This window comes from Lithobates pipiens, unplaced genomic scaffold, assembly GCF_037356315.1.
Source record: "Lithobates pipiens isolate NorthernLeopardFrog02 unplaced genomic scaffold, aLitPip1_a1.2 Scaffold_30, whole genome shotgun sequence".
Lineage (NCBI taxonomy): Eukaryota > Metazoa > Chordata > Amphibia > Anura > Ranidae > Lithobates > Lithobates pipiens.
The window spans coordinates 39,519,833-39,542,416 of record NW_027507791.1 but is presented as its reverse complement, the minus strand read 5'-3'; the positions used below and the strand labels follow the sequence as shown (position 1 = coordinate 39,542,416).

General features: G+C 47.3%; 2 protein-coding genes across 4 annotated transcripts in view; both read left to right on the top strand.

Annotated features, from left to right (window-relative positions):
• Nucleotides 1-13,641, top strand: part of LOC143942663 (Fc receptor-like B) — a 41,027-nt gene extending 27,386 nt beyond the window's left edge. For both annotated transcript variants that reach the window (XM_077464043.1, XM_077464042.1), the window contains one exon: nucleotides 11,827-13,641. In XM_077464043.1, the coding sequence (XP_077320169.1) occupies nucleotides 11,827-11,874 (48 nt within the window). In that variant the 3' untranslated portion in view covers nucleotides 11,875-13,641. The remainder of the gene's footprint in view (nucleotides 1-11,826) is intronic.
• An 8,686-nt stretch (nucleotides 13,642-22,327) lies between these two features.
• Nucleotides 22,328-22,584, top strand: part of LOC143942662 (high affinity immunoglobulin gamma Fc receptor I-like) — a 46,180-nt gene continuing 45,923 nt past the window's right edge. For both annotated transcript variants that reach the window (XM_077464040.1, XM_077464041.1), the window contains exon 1: nucleotides 22,328-22,416. In XM_077464040.1, the coding sequence (XP_077320166.1) occupies nucleotides 22,386-22,416 (31 nt within the window). In that variant the 5' untranslated portion in view covers nucleotides 22,328-22,385. The remainder of the gene's footprint in view (nucleotides 22,417-22,584) is intronic.

Genomic DNA, 22,584 nt, shown 5'->3' with positions numbered 1-22,584 from the left:
CGTCTTCTGCTAGGGTTCTCTTGTGTTTGGTTTCAAGGGATCTGAGTTTCGCAAATAGGGTTGTCAATGTGGCAGCTCTTTCCTTCTTGCGGGCAGAAGCAAGGGAGATAAATTTGCCTCTAACCACGCATTTATGTGCCTCCCATTGCGTGAGTGGGGAAATGTCTGGAGTGTCATTGTCTAAGAAATAGTGGGATAGGCAGTCCCTGATTTCCTTAACTCTAAGTTCGTCTGTTAGGATATTCGCATCTAATCTCCATATAGAGGTTCGTTCAAGCCGTTCAGGAAAAGTAAATAGAGCCGTGATAGGGTGATGGTCAGAGATCGTCATGGGTTCTATAGAGGCTTTGGTTAAATGGTGTAAGTCCTGCTGGGAGACCATAAGGTAGTCGATCCGTGAGTACCTGTTGTGAGGGGCAGAGTAGAAGGTGAAATCTTTATCTCTAGGGTGAAGCGTTCGCCACGTGTCAAGTAATAATAGTTGATAAAGGCTTTTCCTGATCTGTTTGAGTGCACGAAACGGTAAGCTGGAGGTCCCGGAGGAAGTGTCCAGTAGGGGATCTAAGGGGGTGTTAAAGTCGCCACCAAGAATCAGCATCCCTTCAGAGAAAGAGCTAAGTTGATGCAATATGTTTCGGAAGAAGGTAACTTGGGAAGTGTTAGGGCTGTATATGTTTGCTAGCGTAATCTTCCTCTTTTTAAATGTACCCTTGAGAAATAAGAATCTGCCATTCGCATCTGCTAGAGTGTCCAGAGTCTGGAAGTCAAAGTGTTTGGAGAGAAGTATGGAGACTCCTTTGCTTTTAGAATCGGGACATGTTGCGTGAAATTCCACTGGGAAGGTGTGATTGGACAATTTGGGGGTAGATTTAGAGCAAAAATGGGTCTCCTGCAGGAAGACAACATCTGCTTTCAATTTCTGCATCATCAATCGTGTCTGATGGCGTTTCTCCGGGGTGTTTAATCCCTTTGCGTTTAGGGAGACAAGCTTCAAGGACAAGTTTGCTATTCGTTGCGAAGAAGGGGACATTTCGTCGGAGGTCGGAGGCAGAAGTTGTGTACAATGCTTGAGAGGAGGAGGCCTTAGGAAGGGGGAAGAGCAGCAAGAGAAAAAGAAAGAGGAAAGAGAAGAGGGGGGGAAGAGAGGAGGCTAGAGGTTGTTATACGGAAGAGAGGATCAGGTACGTGGAGAGTTAGGTAGAGGGGATAGGAAATGAGACCGGTGGTTGGGTTGAACCAGTCAACCCTCAGAGTACCGAAAAGGGCACCGGTTGGGTCAACACTGACTACCAGCGTCTGTTGTTTGGGGGTGGCGGACGGGGTTACACGAGGTGTAGAGGGGTCCCGTCACTGCGAGACCGTAATGTGTGAGTGGAGGCAAGTTAGGGTGGTACATGGCATGGGTTCTAGGGGGAGCCAACAGTAGTAGCTTAAAGATATCATAATGGAGATCTTGATAGGGAGTGTTACGGGTCGGTGATCATTGATGTAGTCCTAGAATCCGGGGGTTAAGGTGAAAATGTCGAGTTCCTAGTCAGAATGGCACAGGGCACATTCCGGGTGAATGATGGTGGCTTAGGGGGTTCGTAGTCGGATATGTTGTAGGTCTAGGGAGGGTTACGAAAAGGGTAGCAGTCATGACCTATAGGCGAGAAGGTGGAAGTAGTCCGGGTAGGGTGTCTCGGGGATGTCTAGGTCCCCAGGTCTGGCTAGAGAGAGAGGAGGGCTGGATATGTCAGGAGGATAAACATGTGGACAATGCATGTGGAGTCAGGTATAGGCATGGGCCTGGTACATGTCGAGAAGGTCAGGGACAGCAAAACAGGGCAGGGTACGTGGAGGGAATGCTTCGGATCGTAGTATAAAGGCAAAAAGCAATCTTAATCTTAAACCGTTAAACAAAAAATAACTTAAAGCAGAAATACAAGATGGCACAACAGAATGCTTTAACATGTGAAACAGAGATGAGAATAAGCACAAGAGATAACAGTAAATAACAGTAAATGCCATATCTGGGAGACATAATAAAATCATACAATAACATCAGTAGGTACTTGCAACAATCGGAGCCGGGAGTAACGGGGTAGCCAATCGAATAATAACTAAGCAGCAGGTGCAGTTTGGATGAAGGGTCCTACTTATGGGAGCTGTCCCTATTCGAGACGTTAGGGGAGTTAGTTTATCTAGTCAATGCCACGGCGTTGCTGCCGTAAGGGAATTTTTCCCCCAGATGAGAAGGTGTGACCCGTCTTCAGTCACCTCCCCCCCGCCAGGGCTCCCCCTCATGAATGATATGAGGATGAGGATATGGAAGTGTGTTCCTCCTCCACCCCCCTCCCCTCAGTACTATGTATATCGACTGTCCCTGTTCACAATATTTGGGAGTGGCACTAGTGCTTTTCATCTATTGCGTGAAGTGAGAGACATGCGTCTTATACCTCAATGTGTAACGCTGGGTACCAGGTGCGGAACAAGTAGTAATCAAATAGGTGCAAATGCCCGTGGGGCTAAAGGCTGTTCTTACCCGACACCACACTCCCGACTCCTTAGTAGACAATAATGCGGCAGGAATCAGGTCATGAACGAGCTGCAGAGACTATATGCATAGAAATAAAAAGATAAACCAGAGAGGTAACCAAGGGAGGGAGAGGGAGAGGAGGGGGAGGAGGTGGAGGGGAGAAGGGCGAGGGAGGGGGGGAGCTGGACGAGAAGGCTGCAACCTGGGTCAAGTACGGAATGTCAGAGGTACATCGGGATGTGCTATGAGAGCCACACCAGGAATGCAAAGGGTGAAATAGCAAGGGGGGGAGGACCAACGTCCAAGGCGGTCTGGAGTACACCTCGGTTATACGGGACATTGTAGGAAGTTCCAGATAAGGGCACATGTGAAGAGCCATGAGGTAAAAAGTCTTGAATCAGTAATATTGGGTTCGTAAGGTACGTATAATTAGTCTTTCCTAGTCTGTGAGGAGAGAAACTTTCGCAGGGAGGGAATGGGTATGGTGATCTTCCCAGAGCGTAAACAAGGGCAGCAATGGAGAGTATCAAGGGAACTGCACGGTAGATAAGCGGCACCGGCTGGTGTTCGTGCTAGGCGGGTAAAATCGGCAAGTACCGTTGTCTCCAGGAAGGGGCAAGTTCTGTTTCAGCAAAATGGTCGCAAAATGACGGCCAACATTCGTAACAACAGGTGCCAGAACTAAAGAAATGTACCTTAGTTATGGCGGGGCCTGCGATGAGCAGGTGATGCCGTGGGACTGCCATTTCTCGGCGGAGTGGCGTTCCTCTGTGGAGGGCGGTGGAGAGGAGGTTGGTGCATGGGTCTGCGGCGTCTGCCAAGGGCGTAGTTGCCTGCTTCATCTACACCCTCCATTGAAGTCGCCCTGTGAAGTGTAGGAAATCTGAAGTCACTGTACCAGTCTGGCAGGTCCACGTGGGGCAAGTCCAGTGCAGTACAGAAATGGTCGAGATCTTCCGGAACTCTCAAATTTTCTGTGTGACCTTGATGGGAGACAGAAAGGCAAAAGGGATACTTCCAGTGATAAGGGATGGCCCTGTTCCTCAAAATTTCCAGTAGCGGTCGGAGTTCCCTTCTACGTTGGAGTGTGATGTTAGACAGGTCCTGGAATATTTTAATATTCACTCCTCTGTGCATGATTTGGTTCCTATCTCTGGCCTTGCGAAGAATTTCTTCTTTCAAGGGAAAGTCTGTCAGGCAACAGACCACATCTCTCGGGGGGTCAGTGTCGTGGCCCCTGGGGCGTAGAGCCCTGTGAATACGCTCAAATACAATTGGATTGTCCGGGGGTCTTTCGAGTAGGTCATTAAATATATTAACCACCCTCTGGGTTAGAAGACTAGGGTCTAGGGATTCAGGAATACCTCGCACTCTTAGGTTTCGACGTCTCCCCCGGTTGTCAAGGTCCTCCATATGCCTGTTAACATCCCTGAGGTGGATGGCATGAGACTCAGTGAGCTGTTGTAATTGGCAGAGGGAGGAATCATGGCGGGCCTGTGTCACTTCAATATCCTCTACTCGCAGCGTCATAGATTGGATATCAGTCCGGAGATCTGATATGGCAGCAGAAAGGGTGTGTTTAATGTCTGCTGCGACATTGCGCAGATCCTCTAGGCTGATCGGTGGCTGATCTCTGGCGTCCGGTTCGGGCCTAGCACAGATCGGGCTTCTGCTGTGGGATCGCGGCCTACTCGAGGCCGCGGCTCGGGTACCACCAGTAGGCCGGGCCCGGAATATCTCAGGGATTTGTCTGGCGGGGGGAGCGTCGGGCTCCGGTGGCGACCGGGATCTCGCCGCTGACATGTCGCAGTAGAGAGGGGCTCCAAATGAGTAAGAATAACCACCGCACACTTGCCTGGTTGTTTGTAGCAGGGTCTCTTGGACGGGAGCTCTGGATTCAAGCGGCCATCTCGGAACAGCGCCAAGCCACACCCCATAATGTTGATTTTATTTTTATGATTGGGTGCTTGAAGCCATCATAACATTATTTTAGCTCACTTCACACTGAAAGTGGTTTTAAAGGCAGAAGGCTTTTTTTATCTTAATGTATTCTGTGGAATCCAGCGATGTCTGCACCGCGGCTGATGTTTCCATCAGCTGTCAGGTGCTGCTGCCGCCATTTCGGGTAAGGGAACCCGGCAGTGTAACCTTACAGCTTCAGGCCAGAAACCCTACTGCACATGTGCTCTCTCCTACTGGCCCGGCAGCAGGAGAAGCAGAAGGAGGGAGCCGAGCCGTGATGTCAAGGGCCGTGGCCCCTAGAAGTTAAGACAGCTCCACCCATCCCCCCTGAAGGGTGGCAAATATGGTACCGGAGGCAGGGGGAGACAAATGAGTGTAAGTTCCTAACCATATGCTATATATAACCATATGCTAACCGTAACATACAAAGCCACCCAAACATCGCCCCGCATCTACATCACCAACCTTATCTGTAGGGATGAGCTTCGTGTTCGAGTCGAACATACGTTCGACTCGAACATCGGCTGTTCGTCCGTTCGGCGAAGTCCAAACATTTTGGTCCATTCGCGTCAAATTCGTGTGGCGCTCATGGCCCACAATGCACTGCGATGGCGCAGTGCATTGCTGGCTCATGATTGGCCAAGCATGCACTGTGACCCCGCATGCTTGGCCAATCGCAGAGCCAACAGCGAGGAGAGCCATGATTGGCCACAGCTCAGGCTGTGTAGTGCATGCCCCACACTATATAAGGCCGCCAGCGCGGCGGCCTTGTGTAGTGTGTTGGCGTCTGAAGCACTGGGTGTTCTGTGTACCTTCAACACAGTACACACCGATCGTTTTCGGGCGATTTTCGATCTTGCTATTGTGTAGTGGTTGTTGTCTGCGTGCCCTGACCGCTATATTCACCTCACCTATATAGCTAGTGATCTATCTTTTATAATAGAGCTTGCAGTCAGTAGTGTTAGGAGCTAGTGCGTGCTGTCTGCGTGCTCTGTACCCAGTACATACCGCTATATCCACCTACATAGCTCTTCTCTATTTGAGACCACTTGCCATCTGCAGGAGTTATTGGAAGTTGTGTGTGCCTCCAGCACAGCACAGTATACATCTGTATATAACCCTTTATCTCTGGTGTTCTATAATAAAGGCATCTGCAGGAGTTAGTGGGTGTTGTGTGCCTCTAGCACAATATACACTACCCAACTGCTTTTTTACCCAACTCCCTTCAGGCCATTACCATGTCTGGAAGGCCAGTAAGGAGAGGCAGACAGGCGCGAGCCGATAAAAGAGGGCAAGCAGGCTCTGTGTCTAGAGACAACAGTGCTGGTCGTGGACGCGGTGCATTGTCATCAGCACGTGGCCATAGGACACGCTTGTCCTTATTTTCGGCAGCTGGACATGTTGAGCCGCAACATGCCAACGACTTGGTAGAGTGGATGACCAAGCCCTCTTCATCCTCCTCATCCTCTCTCACCCAGTCTCAGGGTACTAGCAAAGCAGCTGCCAACGCATCGTCTTCCCTCCTCTCAATGTCATCATCAGTGACTCCTTCCCTAGACCCACCACGTCCTCCTGAGGAGTCTCCTGAACTCTTTGAGCACAGTGTTGGGTACATGCTCCAGGAGGATGCCCAGTGTTTTGTGGGCTCTGATGATGACACTCAGCTAGAGGAAGGCAGTAGCGTGAGCGCAGAGAGAGGGGATGCTCAAGAAGGACAGCAATCTGGCAGTCATGTTCCACAAGCTGCAGCATACTGCCAGGTTTGCTACAGCGATGAAGAGGGAGGGGATGATGAGGGCACTGGCTCCACGTGGGTGCCTGGAAGGAGAGAGGAGGAGGAGGAGGAGGCACATGTCCAACGAGGCAGGATGCCTTCCGGGGGCCAGCTTAGGGGCAGCACACCGACTGAATCACACTGCAGAGCTCCGCCTGTGCAGGGCGCTGCCTCTGCGCGTTATTCTAAAAGTTCTTTGGTGTGGGCCTTTTTTGAGACGAGTGCATCAGATCGCACCGCTGCTATTTGCAACATATGTCTCAAGCGTATCTCGCGTGGCCAAAACATCAGCCGCTTGGGCACCACATGCTTGACCAGACATATGTTGACCTGCCATGCAGCTCGTTGGGAAGCGTACCTCAAAGACCCACACCAAAGAACAAAGCGGACCTCTCCTTGCTCCTCATCAGCTGGGATCTCCAACCCCAATAGACCTTCAGTCCTCTCTGAAACCTGCTCTGAGAGGAATGAAGGTGTAGAATTAGGTGTGTCACATCCAAGTGCTTCCGGGAACTCTGCTAGCGGTACACCCACGTCCGATTATAGCAGGCAAATGTCCCTGCCCCCGCTGCTGGACCGGCGAAAGAAGTTCACTCCCAGCCATCCACATGCCCAGCAGTTGAATGCTAGTTTGGCTAAATTGCTAGCACTTCAACTGCTGCCTTTTCAGTTGGTAGACTCGGCCCCCTTCCGTGAGTTTGTACAATGTGCGGTTCCTCAGTGGCAGGTCCCCAAACGCCACTTTTTCTCACGGAAGGTGATTCTGGCTCTCTACCGGCATGTGGAAGGCAATGTCCTTGCCTCGCTGGACAGGGCGGTCAGCGGTAAGGTGCATATTACTGCTGACTCATGGTCCAGCAAGCATGGACAGGGACGTTACCTGTCTTTCACGGCCCATTGGGTCACTCTTCTGGCAGCTGGGAAGGATGCAGGACAAGGTGCAGTAGTGTTGGAGGTTGTTCCGCCACCACGCCTCCAAAATGCTACTATTGGTTGTGACACACCTCTCTCCTCCACCCCCTCCTCTTCTTCTTCCTCCATGGCCTCTTCCAGTGCTCTGTCTTCAGAACCAGCGGTGCTTCGTAGGCGTTCCAGGGGCTACGCAAGTACGCAGGCAAAACGATGGCATGCCGTGCTTGCGCTGGTTTGTTTGGGGGACAGGAGCCACACTGGGGCGGATGTTTTGTCAGCTCTGCAGGGGCAGGCCGAGAGGTGGTTGACGCCACGCCAGCTTAAGCCAGGAATGGTGGTTTGTGACAATGGCACCAACCTCCTCTCCGCCCTCCGACAGGGACAATTGACCCATGTGCCCTGTGCAGCTCACATCCTTAACCTGGTGGTGCAGCGGTTCTTGGGCAGGTACCCCTGCTTACAGGATGTCCTGAAGCAGGCCAGGAAAGTCTGTGTGCATTTCTGCCGATCATTTAATGCCTGTGCTCGGCTGGCTGAGCTCCAAAAGGAGTTGAACCTGCCCAAGAACCGCCTTATATGTGACATGCCCACCAGATGGAACTCAACGTTGGCCATTCTGCAGCGGCTGCACACGCAGCAGAGGGCCATCAATGAGGACCTGTGCGACTACGGCACCAGGACAGGGTCAGGGGAGCTCGGTTTTTTCTCAACACGCCAGTGGGGCATGATCAGGGATGCATGCACTGTCTTGTCACCGTTTGAGGAGGCCACAAGGATGGTGAGCAGTGACAGTGCATGCATCAGTGACACTGTACCTCTTGTCCACCTCTTGGAGCATACGCTGCGTGGAATAATGGACAGGGCACTTGAGGCAGAACAGAGGCAGGAAGAGGAGGACTTCCTTGCCTCTCAAGGCCCCCTTTATCCAGACAGTGTTCCTGCTGTGCCACCCATCACACAGGAAGAGGATGAGGAGGAGGAAGAGGAGGAGGAGGATGATTGTGTCAGCATGGAGGTGGAGGCTGGCACTCAGCATCAGCAGCAGCAGCAGTCTTGTAGGGATGATTTACAGTCCCAACAAACACGTGGACTTGTACATGGCTGGGAGGAGGTATCTGCGGATCATGTGGTTCTTAGTGACCCAGAGGACTCCGGACCGAATGCCTCAGCTAACCTACGCTGCATGGCCTCCCTGATCCTGCAAAGCCTGCGGAAGGATCCTCGTATTCTTCGGATCAAAGAGAGGGACCATTACTGGCTGGCCACTCTCCTTGATCCACGGTACAAGGGTAAGATTGCCGACCTTATCTTGCCATCGCAGAGGGAGCAGAGGATGAGACATCTCCGGGAGGCCTTGCAGAAAGGTCTGTGCAACGCGTTCCCAGAGACTAGGAGGTTACAAACTCCTGGTCCTGGACAACGTGTTGCTGAGGCATCGGTGAGAAGGAGCGGTGGAGAAGGTGGCCGTTTGACTGATGCTTTCAGACAATTTTTTAGTCCGCAGCCCCAAGGTATGATCGGTTCCAGCACCCATCGCCAGCGTCTGATTTACATGGTGCAGGAATACCTAGGGGCAAGGTCAGACGTGGACACCTTTCCTACCGAAAATCCTCTGGCTTACTGGGTCTTGAGGATGGATCACTGGCCAGAGCTTGCACAGTATGCAATTGAGCTACTGGCCTGTCCTGCATCCAGCGTTCTTTCGGAACGCACCTTCAGTGCTGCTGGTGGCTTTGTTACCGATCACAGGGTGCGCCTGTCCACCGACTCAGTTGATCGTCTGACCTTCATCAAGATGAATCAGTCTTGGATCACCCACAGCTACCAAGCACCTGAAGCTGATGTAACAGAATATTTTTTTTTGAAATATCACATCCCTTCAAGACTGCCTATGCTGATGCTGAGTGACTGTCCTGTTATGTTGATTGTCTATCCTCTTCCTCCTCCGCTGATATGTTGGAAGAACATTTCTGGTTCTGGGTGATGCCATCAGCCCAATTTTTCTGCCCCTGTTTAACAGGGGCGTTTAAGTACAATTTTTGATGCAATGCTTTGCAGCAGGGCTAATTCCTGCAATCAAACAAGAGTATATGGGAGAGGTTGCAGTGTGGTGGCACCAGCACCAGTGCCTAAGGCCCAATTTTTCTGCCCCTGTTTAACAGGGGCGTTTAAGTACAATTTTTGATGCAATGCTTTGCAGCAGGGCTAATTCCTGCAATAAAACTAGAGTATATGGGAGAGGTTGCAGTGTGGTGGCACCAGCACCAGTGCCTAAGGCCCAATTTTTCTGCCCCTGTTTAACAGGGGCGTTTATTTACAATTTTTGATGCAATGCTTTGCAGCAGGGCTAATTCCTGCAATAAAACTAGAGTATATGGGAGAGGTTGCAGTGTGATGGCACCAGCAGCAGTGCCTAAGGCCACATTTTTCTGCCCCTGTTTAACAGGGACATGTAATTACAATTCTTGATATAATATTTCACAGGAGGGCCCCTTCCTGTGCCCACCCAGAGTAACGGTGAGGACTTATAGTGTTGTGGCACCAGAACCACAACCACCAAAGGTCAATTTTTCTACCACTGTTCAACAATGGCATGTAATTACAATTCTTGATATAATCATTCACAGCAGGGCGCTCCAGTGCCCACCAAGAGTCACTTTGAGGGCTTACAATGTTGTGGCAAAACCAACACCTTGTTCCGCCATTTCTGCAGAGCATATAGGGCAGGCCCCTACTTTCAAACATCCAACTTACAAACATCTCCTACTTGCAAACGGAAGGAGACAACAGAAAGTGAGATGAAAAAAGATGGACGACAAAACAAATTATACAGGGGTGATAACCCTTCCCCATGTTTTCCAAAAAGCTTAAAAATAGTTTTTTTGACTGGAGCTACACTTTAAAAATGTACCAGTTGAAAATTACAAACAGATTCAACTTAACACAACAAACCTACACAGTCCCTGTCTTGTTTGCACCACCTGTATACTGCTGTTCTGAGTATATAGGGCCTGGGGGCCACACGCATTTCTTTTTTTAATATGGGTACGGGGTTCCCCTTAATACCCGTACAAGACCCAAATAGGCTGGTAATGGGCAGGGAGGGCTACCCATGCCATTTTTCTCAATGATTTTCAACCATATTGCAGGAACCAGATATAACATTAAAACCGCAAGCAGTTTTAAATTGTGTTATTTCCGTTTAATGTCATTTTGTGCAGGGACTGTTCTAAACACGGGAAACACGTGGCACTTCACAGGTATACTACAGACATCCCCAGGCACCATATTTAAAGGAATATTTCACTTTTTTTTCACTTTAATCGTCATTAAAATCAGTGCTCCCGCCAAAACGGCCATTTTTAAAAACATTTTAGGCATTGATCCATGTCCCCTGGGGCAGGAGCCGGGTCCCCAAACCCTTTTCCTTTTTAGGACTTGCATATTAGCCGTTAAAATTAGCACATTTAATTTCGAACGTTCGAGTCCCATAGACTTCAATGGGGTTCTAAAGTTCGTTCGAATTTGGGGTCCGTTCGAAAGTTCTGGTGCGAACTGAACCAGGGGGTGTTCGGCTCATCCCTACTCATCTGCACATATCGTCCAAATCGTCCCCTCCGCTCCTCCCAGGACCTCCTGCTCTCTAGCTCCCTTGTTACCCCCTCCCATGCTCGCCTTCAAGACTTCTCCAGAGCCTCTCCCATCCTCTGGAACTCTCTCCCCCAGTCTGTCCGATCACCCCCTACCCTGTCCTCCTTTAGGAGTTCCCTGTAAACTCATTTATTCAGGGAAGCCTATCCCACACCCATCTAACAACTGTCCCCGAGCCGCCCCCATCAAATCATTCTCTGCGGCTATTACCTTTTGTACCACCAACCCCTCCCTTTAGAATGTAAGCTCTATGTACCTTTTGTATTGTACTGTAATTGTGTTGTCCCCCCCTATACATTGTAAAGCACTGCGTAAACTGTTGGCGCTATATAAATCGTGTATAATAATAATGTTCCACTTTTGGGGGGAACTCCGGCTGAAATGGCCATATTTAACACTCCCGATTGCATCTATAAAGATGTCAACAAATGTCAACAAAGGCACCAAATCAGTGTGCACCAGGGAAGTCATCTTGTTTTTAAAATTTATATAACTGTGGCTGTATATTATTGCTGCCGTGGGATAATTACCCCCCCATTTCCCATTTTTTATGTTACAAATAAAAGTATTTTATTTTATAAAGATTTGTTACATACTGGTACCTCACAATTCTTTATTTTTCTCCGTTAGGATTATTGTATATGTTGTCCTTGTAATTTCCATTGAATTTAACTTAAATCTCAAACAATTTTATTAGCTTTCCAGTTCTCTTCTGTGGACCCTGTTGAGCCTTTAATAAAGATTGTAGCTATATATATATATATATATATATATATATATATATATATATATATATATATTATTATTATTATTGATTTATATAGCGCCAACAGTTTATGCAGCGCTTTACAAAGTATAGGGGAGACAACACAATTACAGTACAATACAAAAGGTACAGGAGGGCCCTGCTCATAGAGCTTACATTCTATATATATATATATATATACATAAATACATGATAGCATGATAACACGAATCCCGTTATATTATCTGTTGTAATTATTTCCAGGAGGATCCAACTGTTACATACGCTACTGTGAATAATACGAATATCTAAGAAAGGATACCGGACCCGGAATGGATGATACCAAACTCTACATATTTCCATGGATGATATTGGTGATTCCAGTCGGCACTTTCTGAAGACCAACAATGATCAAAAAGAAGAAATAATATCGCTAAAACTATGACTGTGTCAGCTAACTATATTACCACTCTTTAAGGACTGGGCCTATTTTTTAGTTAAAATCATCGAAACTACTTAGAACCCCCAAAAATTATGCATACTTTTTTCTAACATCCTAGAGAATAAAATGGCGGTCGTTGCAATACTTTTTGTCACACCGTTTTTGCGCAGTCTTTTTGTCAAAAAAAAGAATATTTGAATTAAAAAATAAGACAACAGTAAAGTTAGCCCAATTATTTTTTTCATATTGTGAAAGATAATGTTACGCCGAGTAAATTGATACCCGACATGTCATGCTTCAAAATTTTGCCCGTTTGTGGAATGGAGACATACTTTTACCCTTACAAATCTCCATAGGCGACGTTTAAAAATTCATTTAGGTTACCAGTTTTGAGTTACAGAGGAGGTCTGGGGCTAGAATTATATCTCCTGCTCTAACGAGCGTGGCGATACCTCACATGTATGGTTTGAACATAATTTTCACATGCGGGCGCTACTCACGTATGTGTTCGCTTCTGCGTGTGAGCTCGTTGGGATGGGGTGCTTTAAATTTTTATTTTTATTATTTTAATTTTTTTGACACCGTAAACATCCATTGCAATAGAAAAAAAAGCATAACAGGACCTCTTAAATATGAGATATGGGGTCAATTATTTAAAAAATTTTTGACACTGTAAACATCCCTTGTAATAGAAAAGAAGCCTAACAGGACCTCTTAAATATGAGATCTGGGGGGTCAAAAAGACCTCACATCTCATATTTACACAAAAATGCAACAAAAAATTTAATTAAAAACTCTCCTTTAAGTGCATTGGGCGGAAGTGATGTTTTCGACGTTGCTTCCGCCAGTCAATCTTATGGAGCCGAGTGGGGGGTCATCTTCCCCTCACTCGGCTGCCAGCCAAGCAGGGGAAAGGACCCGATTGTCTCCGCCACTACCAGGTGGCTCAGGTAAGTGGCGGGGACCACCTGAGCGTGGCGGGAGGGGGGCCCCTCTCCTTGCACTAATAAAAGTGATCTTGCAGTGAATCCACTGCAGAGACCACTTTTATCTGAAAGAGGACCACCCGCTGAAGAAGAGGATACCAGGGTTATAGCAGCTACCGGGAATTGAAAATGCCCATATCTGAATGATGTCTGTGGCCTCAGGCATCATTCAAACATAACCACCGAAAGTCGAGGCCGTCCCTGGACGTCCACCTGGCGCAAAGTGGTTAAAAGGGAAGTACTCTGATCCCTGAAATGCATTTGCTTATTGGCTTTTTTTTTCACATTTTCACAGATTCATTATAAATAATCACATGAATATATCTATTTGGAAATGATATAGTCCTCAGTGTTCTATGGATATGCTCGTCATATCTCTTTATGGAGAGATGTGGGTTCTATAAGACCCCACATCTCTCCTTCAGGTTGGAAATACCAAGATAAAAAAAGCTGCCTCTGCCTTTCCAGCTGCGTCCCCAGCCTTGTTTACTTCTGCTGGCCCAGACATGGTGTCATAAGGACGCACGCGGGGCTTTGAGGGTTATAGAGATGACTGGGGACCATCTGGTCACCGGAAATCTCTATGCACAACTTCCGGGGACAACCGATTCATTTTCTGGTTCGCCGATTGCACAGGCGAGCAGGTAGAAGCACTGGAAGGCAGTGGGGGGGGGGGGGGGGGGGTCATTCAGATATCTACAATTAAAGTCCAGGATGTCATATGATAGACTACTACTGGGAAGTGGTTTCTTTTTAAGCAAAAAACACAAACACAGGAAGAACCTCTAAGAAATTGATGACCTCCATGAAACTTTGAGGATCTGAAAAAACTTACTGGTTCATGTAAAAGATTAAAAGGAACTCTCGGCTATAACACAATAATAATCTTAGCCAGACATCTTAGCCAAATTTAACCTATGAAACCAATAAAATCAATGAAATCATACACAAAACATGACAAGCCACAATACTGAATGGAGAGAAATACAAATCCTTTGGAAGGAAAAACAGCTCTCATATACAGTATGTATATCATCTGTGTATTCAATTGTTTGCCTGAAGTTCACCTTTGTTGTACAGATGAGTACAATGCAGTTAATAGAAAAGGTGGTGGGAATGACTTCCTCCCAGAGCCAGTCTACTGAATTTCACATTACACTCAAACACATTGTCCAATGAAACATGTAAGGCTAATCAGACCCTTTCACAAACTCAAAAAATTGCGGCTAAAGCACAGACAAATCAAGTATTTTAAATGTGTACTGTGGCAGCACGCAGGTAAAGTCACCTGGTTGTATCCAGGATGGTAAATATGTGTGTCCTAGATTCAGGCTTTATGCAGACTTTTACAATTAGAGGGGAAGAGTTAATGAGCCCAGCTGTAGTAAGTGGGCTCATTAAGGCCTCTACAAAAAAAACCCAGCATGCATAGGGAGATGCTCCATCCTGGAACCAGTTTTGTGTGTATAGACTGGGGAGTCTGAGATCTGTTCTGTGCGGTGAGTTAACGCCTGTGTGGCAAACCCTTACAATAGAGACAGGGACTGGGGCAGCACAAGGCTGCACCCAGTTATTAGACAGGGAGTCTACGTGTGTAGTTAGAGGTCAAGCTGACCAGGATTTATTTTCTTGTTTTATTTTGTTTGGCTGTTATATGTATCACTGCATGTAGCCTAAATAAACCGGATCTTTTGTTTTTTGCACCTACACCGCTGTCTGCTGTGCCTGACTTTGTGTTGTGAACCCATCCAGGGGGTCACACACACCCGCTACCGAGCTAACCCCCTCACAGTTGGTGGAGAATTTTGGCAGTTTTTTTTTTTTTTTGTTAAGGCCAGCATGGAGGAGATACTGAGACAGCTGGCTCTAGCAAATGCAAACCAGCAGCAAATAAATGCAGGTTTACAAAAGAGCCTTGCAGCTCAACAACAAGCCCAGCAGCAGGCAAATGCAAATCAGCAGCAGACAAATGCAACTTTGCAGCAGAGTTTGGAAGCCCAGCAGCAGGCAAATGCAAATCAGCAGCAGACAAATGCAACTTTGCAGCAGAGTTTGGAAGCTCAGCAACAAGCCCAGCAGCGATCTGAAGCCCGCTTCATAGACCTGTTGCAGAAGCAAGAGCAGAATTTTCAACAGAAAATAGAGACATTAATACAGCAACGTCCGCAGACCAATGAAGCAAGTGGTTACAATAATACCGCATCCTTTGGTGTGAGCCGTTTACTGACAAAAATGACTGGAGAGGATGATCCGGAGGTGTTTTTGACCACATTTGAAAGGACTGCTGAAAGGGAAAAGTGGCCTAAGGAGCAATGGGCTGGACTGGTGGCCCCTCTGTTAACTGGGGAATCGCAGAAAGCTTATTATGACCTAGAGCCTGACCAAGCAAAAGACTATGTGGTGCTAAAAGCAGAAATATTGGCACGGCTGGGTGTCACCCTGGCAGTCCGGGCTCAGCGTGTGCATAACTGGATTTTTCAGGTTGGAAAACCCCCCAGGTCTCAAATGTATGACCTCATTCACCTGAGCAGGAAGTGGCTGCAGCCAGAGACTTTGACCGCACCAAACATTGTGGAACGTGTTGTTATGGATCGTTTCCTGAGAGCTCTTCCTACTGCCATCCAAAAATGGGTAAGCCATGGAGACCCAGAAAATGCAAATAAACTTGTGGATCTGGTTGAGAGGTACTTGGCTACAGAGAACTTGACCACCTCTTCCAGGGACTCACGGACTTTCCCCCCTAAGACCAGATCATCCCCAGTGGCGGGTAAGATGACTCCAAGGGGTGAGGGTGGAGAGAGTGAGAGGGTGGGAGTTCTACCTAAGGTCTGGCGGGAGCAGCCCGGGAAGCCCATGCTGCAAGAGGCAGGGAAAAAAATTATTTGCTACCGCTGCCGGCAAGAGGGACATATTGCAGCCAATTGCCCAGTTGTGGATGAGCCTATGCAATGTGACTTTATAAGGGAGAGACGTCAATCGTTGTTTGCGACAGTTGCATGCACTGCCATTCGGGGACCTGAGAAACATTTATGTAAAATGTGTATTAATGGTAGACATGTTGATGTGTTGCTAGATTCAGGTAGCCTGGTAACATTGATAAAAGCTGAATTAGTTACTACAGAGGTCTCTGGGAAGAACAGGGTGGCTGTTATTTGTGTGCATGGGGACACCCGAGAGTATCCTGTAACTTCAGTGTTTTTTGAGACCCCCAAAGGTAACCTCTCTCGTCAGGTGGGGTTAGTGTCTCAGTTACCACATGATGCTATTGTGGGAAGGGATTTTCCAAAATTCTGGGAACTCTGGGATTGTCCTGAGGCCCCCATTGGTGCCCCTATAAACCAGGAAGATGACCAGAATTCCTCTGGGAGTGCTGAGGACTCTCCTGAATTTCCCTTGTCGGTATTGGCGGGGGAAACTCGAGAAACTGGGGAGGAGCCAACATCCTCAGATGAAAACATGCCGTCTGTGGAGTTTTCGGATCTTGAGGTTCACTGGGAAAATTTTGCCACAGAACAGTTAAAAGACCCCACCCTAATAAAGGCACGGGAAAATGTGGTGAAAGTAGATGGCGAGTTAGTGAACCCAGATAAGACTTGCCCTTATCCTTACTTCACTATGGAAAGGGACCTGCTATATCGAGTGGCTCAAAGGGCAGAAGAAACCATTGAGCAACTTGTAGTGCCCAAACCTTACAGGAAGTTGGTGTTAGAATTGGCTCATGGACACATTCTGGGAGGTCATCTGGGGACAGAGAAAACCAGAGAGAGGGTATTGCAGAGATTCTATTGGCCTGGGGTCATGAAGGAAATTTAAAAGTATTGTTCCTCCTGCCCTGTGTGTCAGAAGTCGGCACCTATGCCACATTTCCGTAACCCACTGGTACCTCTTCCTATCATTGAGGTCCCCTTTGAGAGGATCGCAATGGATTTGGTAGGTCCGATAATGAAGTCTGCTAGGGGGCATCAGTACATTTTGGTTATATTGGACTATGCCACCCGTTATCCGGAAGCAATTCCTCTCCGAAATACCTCAGCCAAAACCATAGCCAAAGAGCTATCTCTTGTTTTTAGCCGCGTGGGTATTTGTAAGGAACTGCTTATGGACCAAGGTACACCCTTTATGTCCCGGGTTATGAAAGAATTATGCAAGTTGTACAAAGTGAAGCAATTGCGTACATCTGTGTATCACCCCCAAACAGATGGGTTGGTTGAAAGATTCAACAAAACCCTAAAACAAATGTTAAAGAAGGTGGTGGATAGAGATGGAAAGAATTGGGATTGTCTAATACCCTATCTGATGTTTGCCATTAGGGAGGTACCCCAATCCTCTACGGGTTTCTCACCCTTCGAGTTGCTCTATGGGAGACACCCAAGAGGGCTGCTGGATATCGCCAAGGAAACTTGGGAAAATGAGAGGTCTCCTCACAGGAGTGTGATTAAGCACGTCACCCTGATGCAAGATAGAATTGCACAGGTAATGCCAATCGTAAAGGAACATTTAACCCAAGCGCAGTTAGCACAGCAGAGAGTGTACAACCGTGGGGCCAAGACCCATACTTTTTCCCCGGGGGATAGGGTCTTGGTGCTAGTCCCTACGGTTGAAAGCAAATTTCTGGCCAAATGGCAAGGTCCATATGAAGTAATTGAAAAAATTAGTGAGGTGAACTACAGGGTTAGACAGCCAGGAAGGCGAAAGCCGGAGCAGATCTATCACGTCAATCTGCTGAAAGCCTGGAGGGATAGGGAATCCCTAGTCGCAGAGACTTTGTCACAAGCACAGCCTGATTGCTTAGTTCCTGAGGTTGGAATAGCAGACACCTTATCGAAACCCCAACAACAGGAGGTTAAAGAGTTTGTACTTCGTAACAAAGAGATTTTCTCTGAGCTTCCGGGACAAACATCTGGCGTAGAGCATGACATTATCACCCCGCCAGAAGAAAGGGTAAAACTAAAACCTTATAGAATACCAGAGGCCCGACGGGAGGCAATACGTGGGGAGGTTCAAAGGATGCTGGAATTGGGTGTGATAGAGGAGTCCCAGAGTGACTGGTCCAGTCCTATTGTACTAGTGCCCAAACCTGATGGGAGCTGGCGGTTTTGTAACGATTTTAGACAATTAAATAAAGTTACAAAATTTGACACCTACCCCATGCCACGTATAGATGAGTTGATTGACCGGCTGGGAACAGCCCGATATATGACAACTCTTGATCTCACCAAAGGGTATTGGCAAATTCCCCTGGCCGAGTCGGCCAAGGAGAAAACTGCGTTTGTAACCCCAGATGGGGCATTCCAATATAAGAGAATGCCGTTTGGGTTACAGAATGCACCGGCAACATTCCAGCGGAAAATGGATAAGATTCTGAGGCCCCATCAGAAATATGCTGCAGCTTACCTGGATGATGTGATTATCCATAGCACAGACTGGGTCTCACATTTGCCAAAAGTACAAGCAGTCCTAGACTCTATCCGGGAAGCTGGGTTTACGGCCAATCCAAAGAAGTGTACCATTGGACAGGAGGAGGCCAAATATCTTGGGTACACTATTGGGAGGGGGGTGATAAAACCCCAAGTCAATAAAGTCGAGGCCATACAGAGTTGGCCACGTCCCAACAGCAAGAAACAGGTACGAGCCTTTCTGGGAATCGCTGGCTATTATCGACGATTCATTCCCCATTTTGCTTCTCAGGCTGTGCCCCTCACCAACCTGACAAAAGGGAAAGAGTTGGTTATGGTTAAATGGTCCCCAGAGGCTGAGGAAGCATTTCAGTCCTTAAAAACAGCCTTATGTAGCCAGCCAGTGTTGTACTCACCAGACTTCTCTAAGGACTTTGTTGTACAAACTGATGCATCAGACGTTGGGTTAGGAGCAGTGTTATCCCAGGTCTGGAACGGGGAAGAGCACCCAGTCATTTACCTCAGCAGGAAGTTAAAGTCCCATGAGGTAAATTACTCCACGATTGAGAAGGAATGTTTAGCAGTGAAGTGGGCTCTAGATTCCCTTCGGTACTATCTGCTAGGTAGGCACTTTGACCTGGTGACTGATCACGCTCCTTTAAAGTGGATGGCTCAGAACAAGGAGACCAATAGGAGGGTAAATAGGTGGTTCCTGGCCCTACAGGAATTTAACTTTACAGTTAAGCATTGCCCTGGTGTTAAAATGGGGAATGTGGATGCTTTGTCTCGGATACATGCATGTCTGACTGCTGGTGTTACAACCCCAAGGTTGAAACAAGAGGGGGGGGTATGTGGCAGCACGCAGGTAAAGTCACCTGGTTGTATCCAGGATGGTAAATATGTGTGTCCTAGATTCAGGCTTTATGCAGACTTTTACAATTAGAGGGGAAGAGTTAATGAGCCCAGCTGTAGTAAGTGGGCTCATTAAGGCCTCTACAAAAAAAAAACAGCATGCATAGGGAGATGCTCCATCCTGGAACCAGTTTTGTGTGTATAGACTGGGGAGTCTGAGATCTGTTCTGTGCGGTGAGTTAACGCCTGTGTGGCAAACCCCTACAATAGAGACAGGGACTGGGGCAGCACAAGGCTGCACCCAGTTATTAGACAGGGAGTCTACGTGTGTAGTTAGAGGTCAAGCTGACCAGGATTTATTTTCTTGTTTTATTTTGTTTGGCTGTTATATGTATCACTGCATGTAGCCTAAATAAACCGGATCTTTTGTTTTTTGCACCTACACCGCTGTCTGCTGTGCCTGACTTTGTGTTGTGAACCCATCCAGGGGGTCACACACACCCGCTACCGAGCTAACCCCCTCACAGTACGTACAGCATTTTTCTTTTTAATAAATTATGTGTAAGGAAAGGCTTACAAATAAAGGAGATAACTTCTCTGGATGGACTTTTGTGCACAGGCTAATACATGTTCCCTCTCGTGCTCAAAGGAATTTTCTACTGGCTAATGCATATGCACACACGTGCCCTTGCACATTTTCCTACACGCTGGTACTTGCATGCTTCTGTGACAGATGCTGGTGACAAACAGGCTATTTAAACTCAGCCAGTGCTCAGCATCAGTGCTGCTTTGTCTGTGTAACCTTTGACCCTGTAAATCTATATCCTGTTTCGGGTTTCTGCCCCAGCTTGTCTTGACCATTCTCTGAACACCTACATCAACCTTGGCTTGTCCCCGACCCTTGCTTCTGTCTGCTCCATTGGCTCCTGCTTTACTGATCGGCTCCAGACCTGGCTTGTCTTGACCATTCTCTGAACACCTTCACCTACCTTGGCTGCCCCGGCATGTCTTGACCATTCTCTGAACACCTACATCAACCTTGGCTTGTCCCCTGACCCTTGCTTCTGTCTGCTCCATTGGCTCCTGCTTTACTGATTGGCTCCAGACCTGGCTTGTCTTGACCATTCTCTGAACACCTTCACCTGCCTTGGCTTGTCCCCTGACCCCCGCTTCTGTCTACTCCATTGGCTCCTGCTTTACTGACCTGGCTTGTCTTGACCATACTCTGAACACCTTCTGTAGGATCTGTAGATATGGTTTCAGGTTCCGTCGCTTTGCGATCGTGACTGGAGAAAGATCTGTGAACAACTGGAGAGAATAGTTCTGGAAGGAAAGATCAGGGCATTCTCCTGCCGCTTGCAGAAGCCTCTCTTTAGTGCGGTAAAGTGTCATTTTATAATAACATCCCTGGGAGGGCCATCCGTAGGTTTAGGAGCAAGGGTTCTGTGAATCCAATCGAATTCCAGACGCTCTAGTGGCAGCTCAGATGCTAGTTAATGGAAAAAGGCTGTGGCGGGACCTTGCAGGTCTGTTATAACCTCTGGGACCCCGTGTATTCGGAGATTGTGCCTGCGGGCCCTATTTTCAGCATCCTCAAGCTTATCATGTAAGCCTTCAAGTTCACCATTCTACCATCTATGCAAAGGAGAATTTTAATTGTTTTTTTATTTAAAAAAATCATCTTATGGCAAAAATAAATCTGAAATAAAGACTGGCTCGAATAACGCTTTTCCTTATGGCTGCCATTGACTGTAAGTTCAGCATTCAGCCTATCCACTTCATCTTCATGTCCCTCTAGCACAGTAGTGGTTAAGTTCATCTGCTGCTCTGGTTTGTGCGGTGGTCTATCTCTTTAAGACCTTGCATGAGATTAGAAGAGAGCTTGCTGGAGGCCGTGGATCTTTCACCCCGCACTATAGAGCGGAATTTTGAGAGCAGTGTCATTGAGTCAGTATAAGCTGGACTTACAAGATCAGTGGGGAACTGCAGCAGCAGGCTATCCATTGGGGAAGCTGGACCAGCCGTCGAGAGCCTCGTGATATCATCAAGCTCAGGAGGCTCAGGCTCCATCTTGCCTTTCCCCACAGTGAGGGAGGCTTTTGGCTGTATCTTTACTTTTTGTTTATTTTTGTGTCCCTTGTACATACCCCCAGGTGCCTGGCAGTATGCGGGATCATAGGGGCTGGAGCTCCTAGATCATAGGGGCTGGAGTCATGTCTGAGTGGAGTCTGTGCTCTGTGAGCTGGATCTTTAGCGCCCGGTGGCGTGGAGCGTGGAGTTCAGGCAGCCATCTCCCGCGATAGGGGCATGCGCCCTATGTATTATTCACTTTCAATGTGCCTTTGAATTTGGTAAAAAAATTAACTACTCCATTAGTGTTGATTCCTTAGCACAGCCCCCTCCCTCATTGCACATCATAGCCCTCTATCTTCTGGTAGCAACAGTTACTGTCTATGCTGGCCCAGTATATATAGCAGCCAAAAGAGGAATACTATAGAGTCTTTACTAGTCTTATCAGCATATTTCCCCCAAAAGGGTGCTCTCATTTCTATTCCTACCAGTATGTCTTACCCAAAGTATTGCCTGTAGGTTGTAACTTGAGTTTACAATTTCTATTGGTACATCTACATCATAGGATTTCCTGTAGGTTGTAACCAAGTTTACAATTCATATTGGTACACCCAACCAAAAAGATCACCTGTTTCTATTTTTATCTGTACATCTGCCCCAAAGTATTGCCTGTAGGCTCCAGCCTGTGTTTACAATTCATCTGCAAAAAGGATTGTTTGTATGGTGTCACCCGAGTGTACTATTCAGTAAGATAGCAATGGAAGCCAAACCTTGCCAAAGTGACAACAATGGACTCCAAACAAGGTCTTTACTATCATATGAACTAACTAGACCAGCAAACCTGTGTAAAAGGTCAGCAGTGTCCAAATGTAATATGAGTTTTGTCTAGCATGTCTCATATCAGATGAGGCAGACCTGAGATCTGATTGGCCACAACAGATTATTCCTCTTTCTACCTTCTTACGACATTGGTTTTAGCTCTTGTGAAATGTCTTTACATAAAGTTCAGGAAGTGCGAAGACGGACAAAACTTCTGCTTCTCAGAAGGACAGTCACAACTTCAAGGTCCCGTCTACAATGTCTGTCTTTCTCGCCATCGTGCTCCTTTGTAAGTAGGAAGATCTTTTTTGTTTTTTTTTTTCATTCTGAGTATTTTATTATTATATTCTGAGCTGAGTGTCTTTTCTTTGAGATTGTGTGAAACACAAAAAAAAAACTCCTTACTATGAGCCTGTTGGAGGATTTTCCTTTAAACACAAGCATTATAGTTGCATCT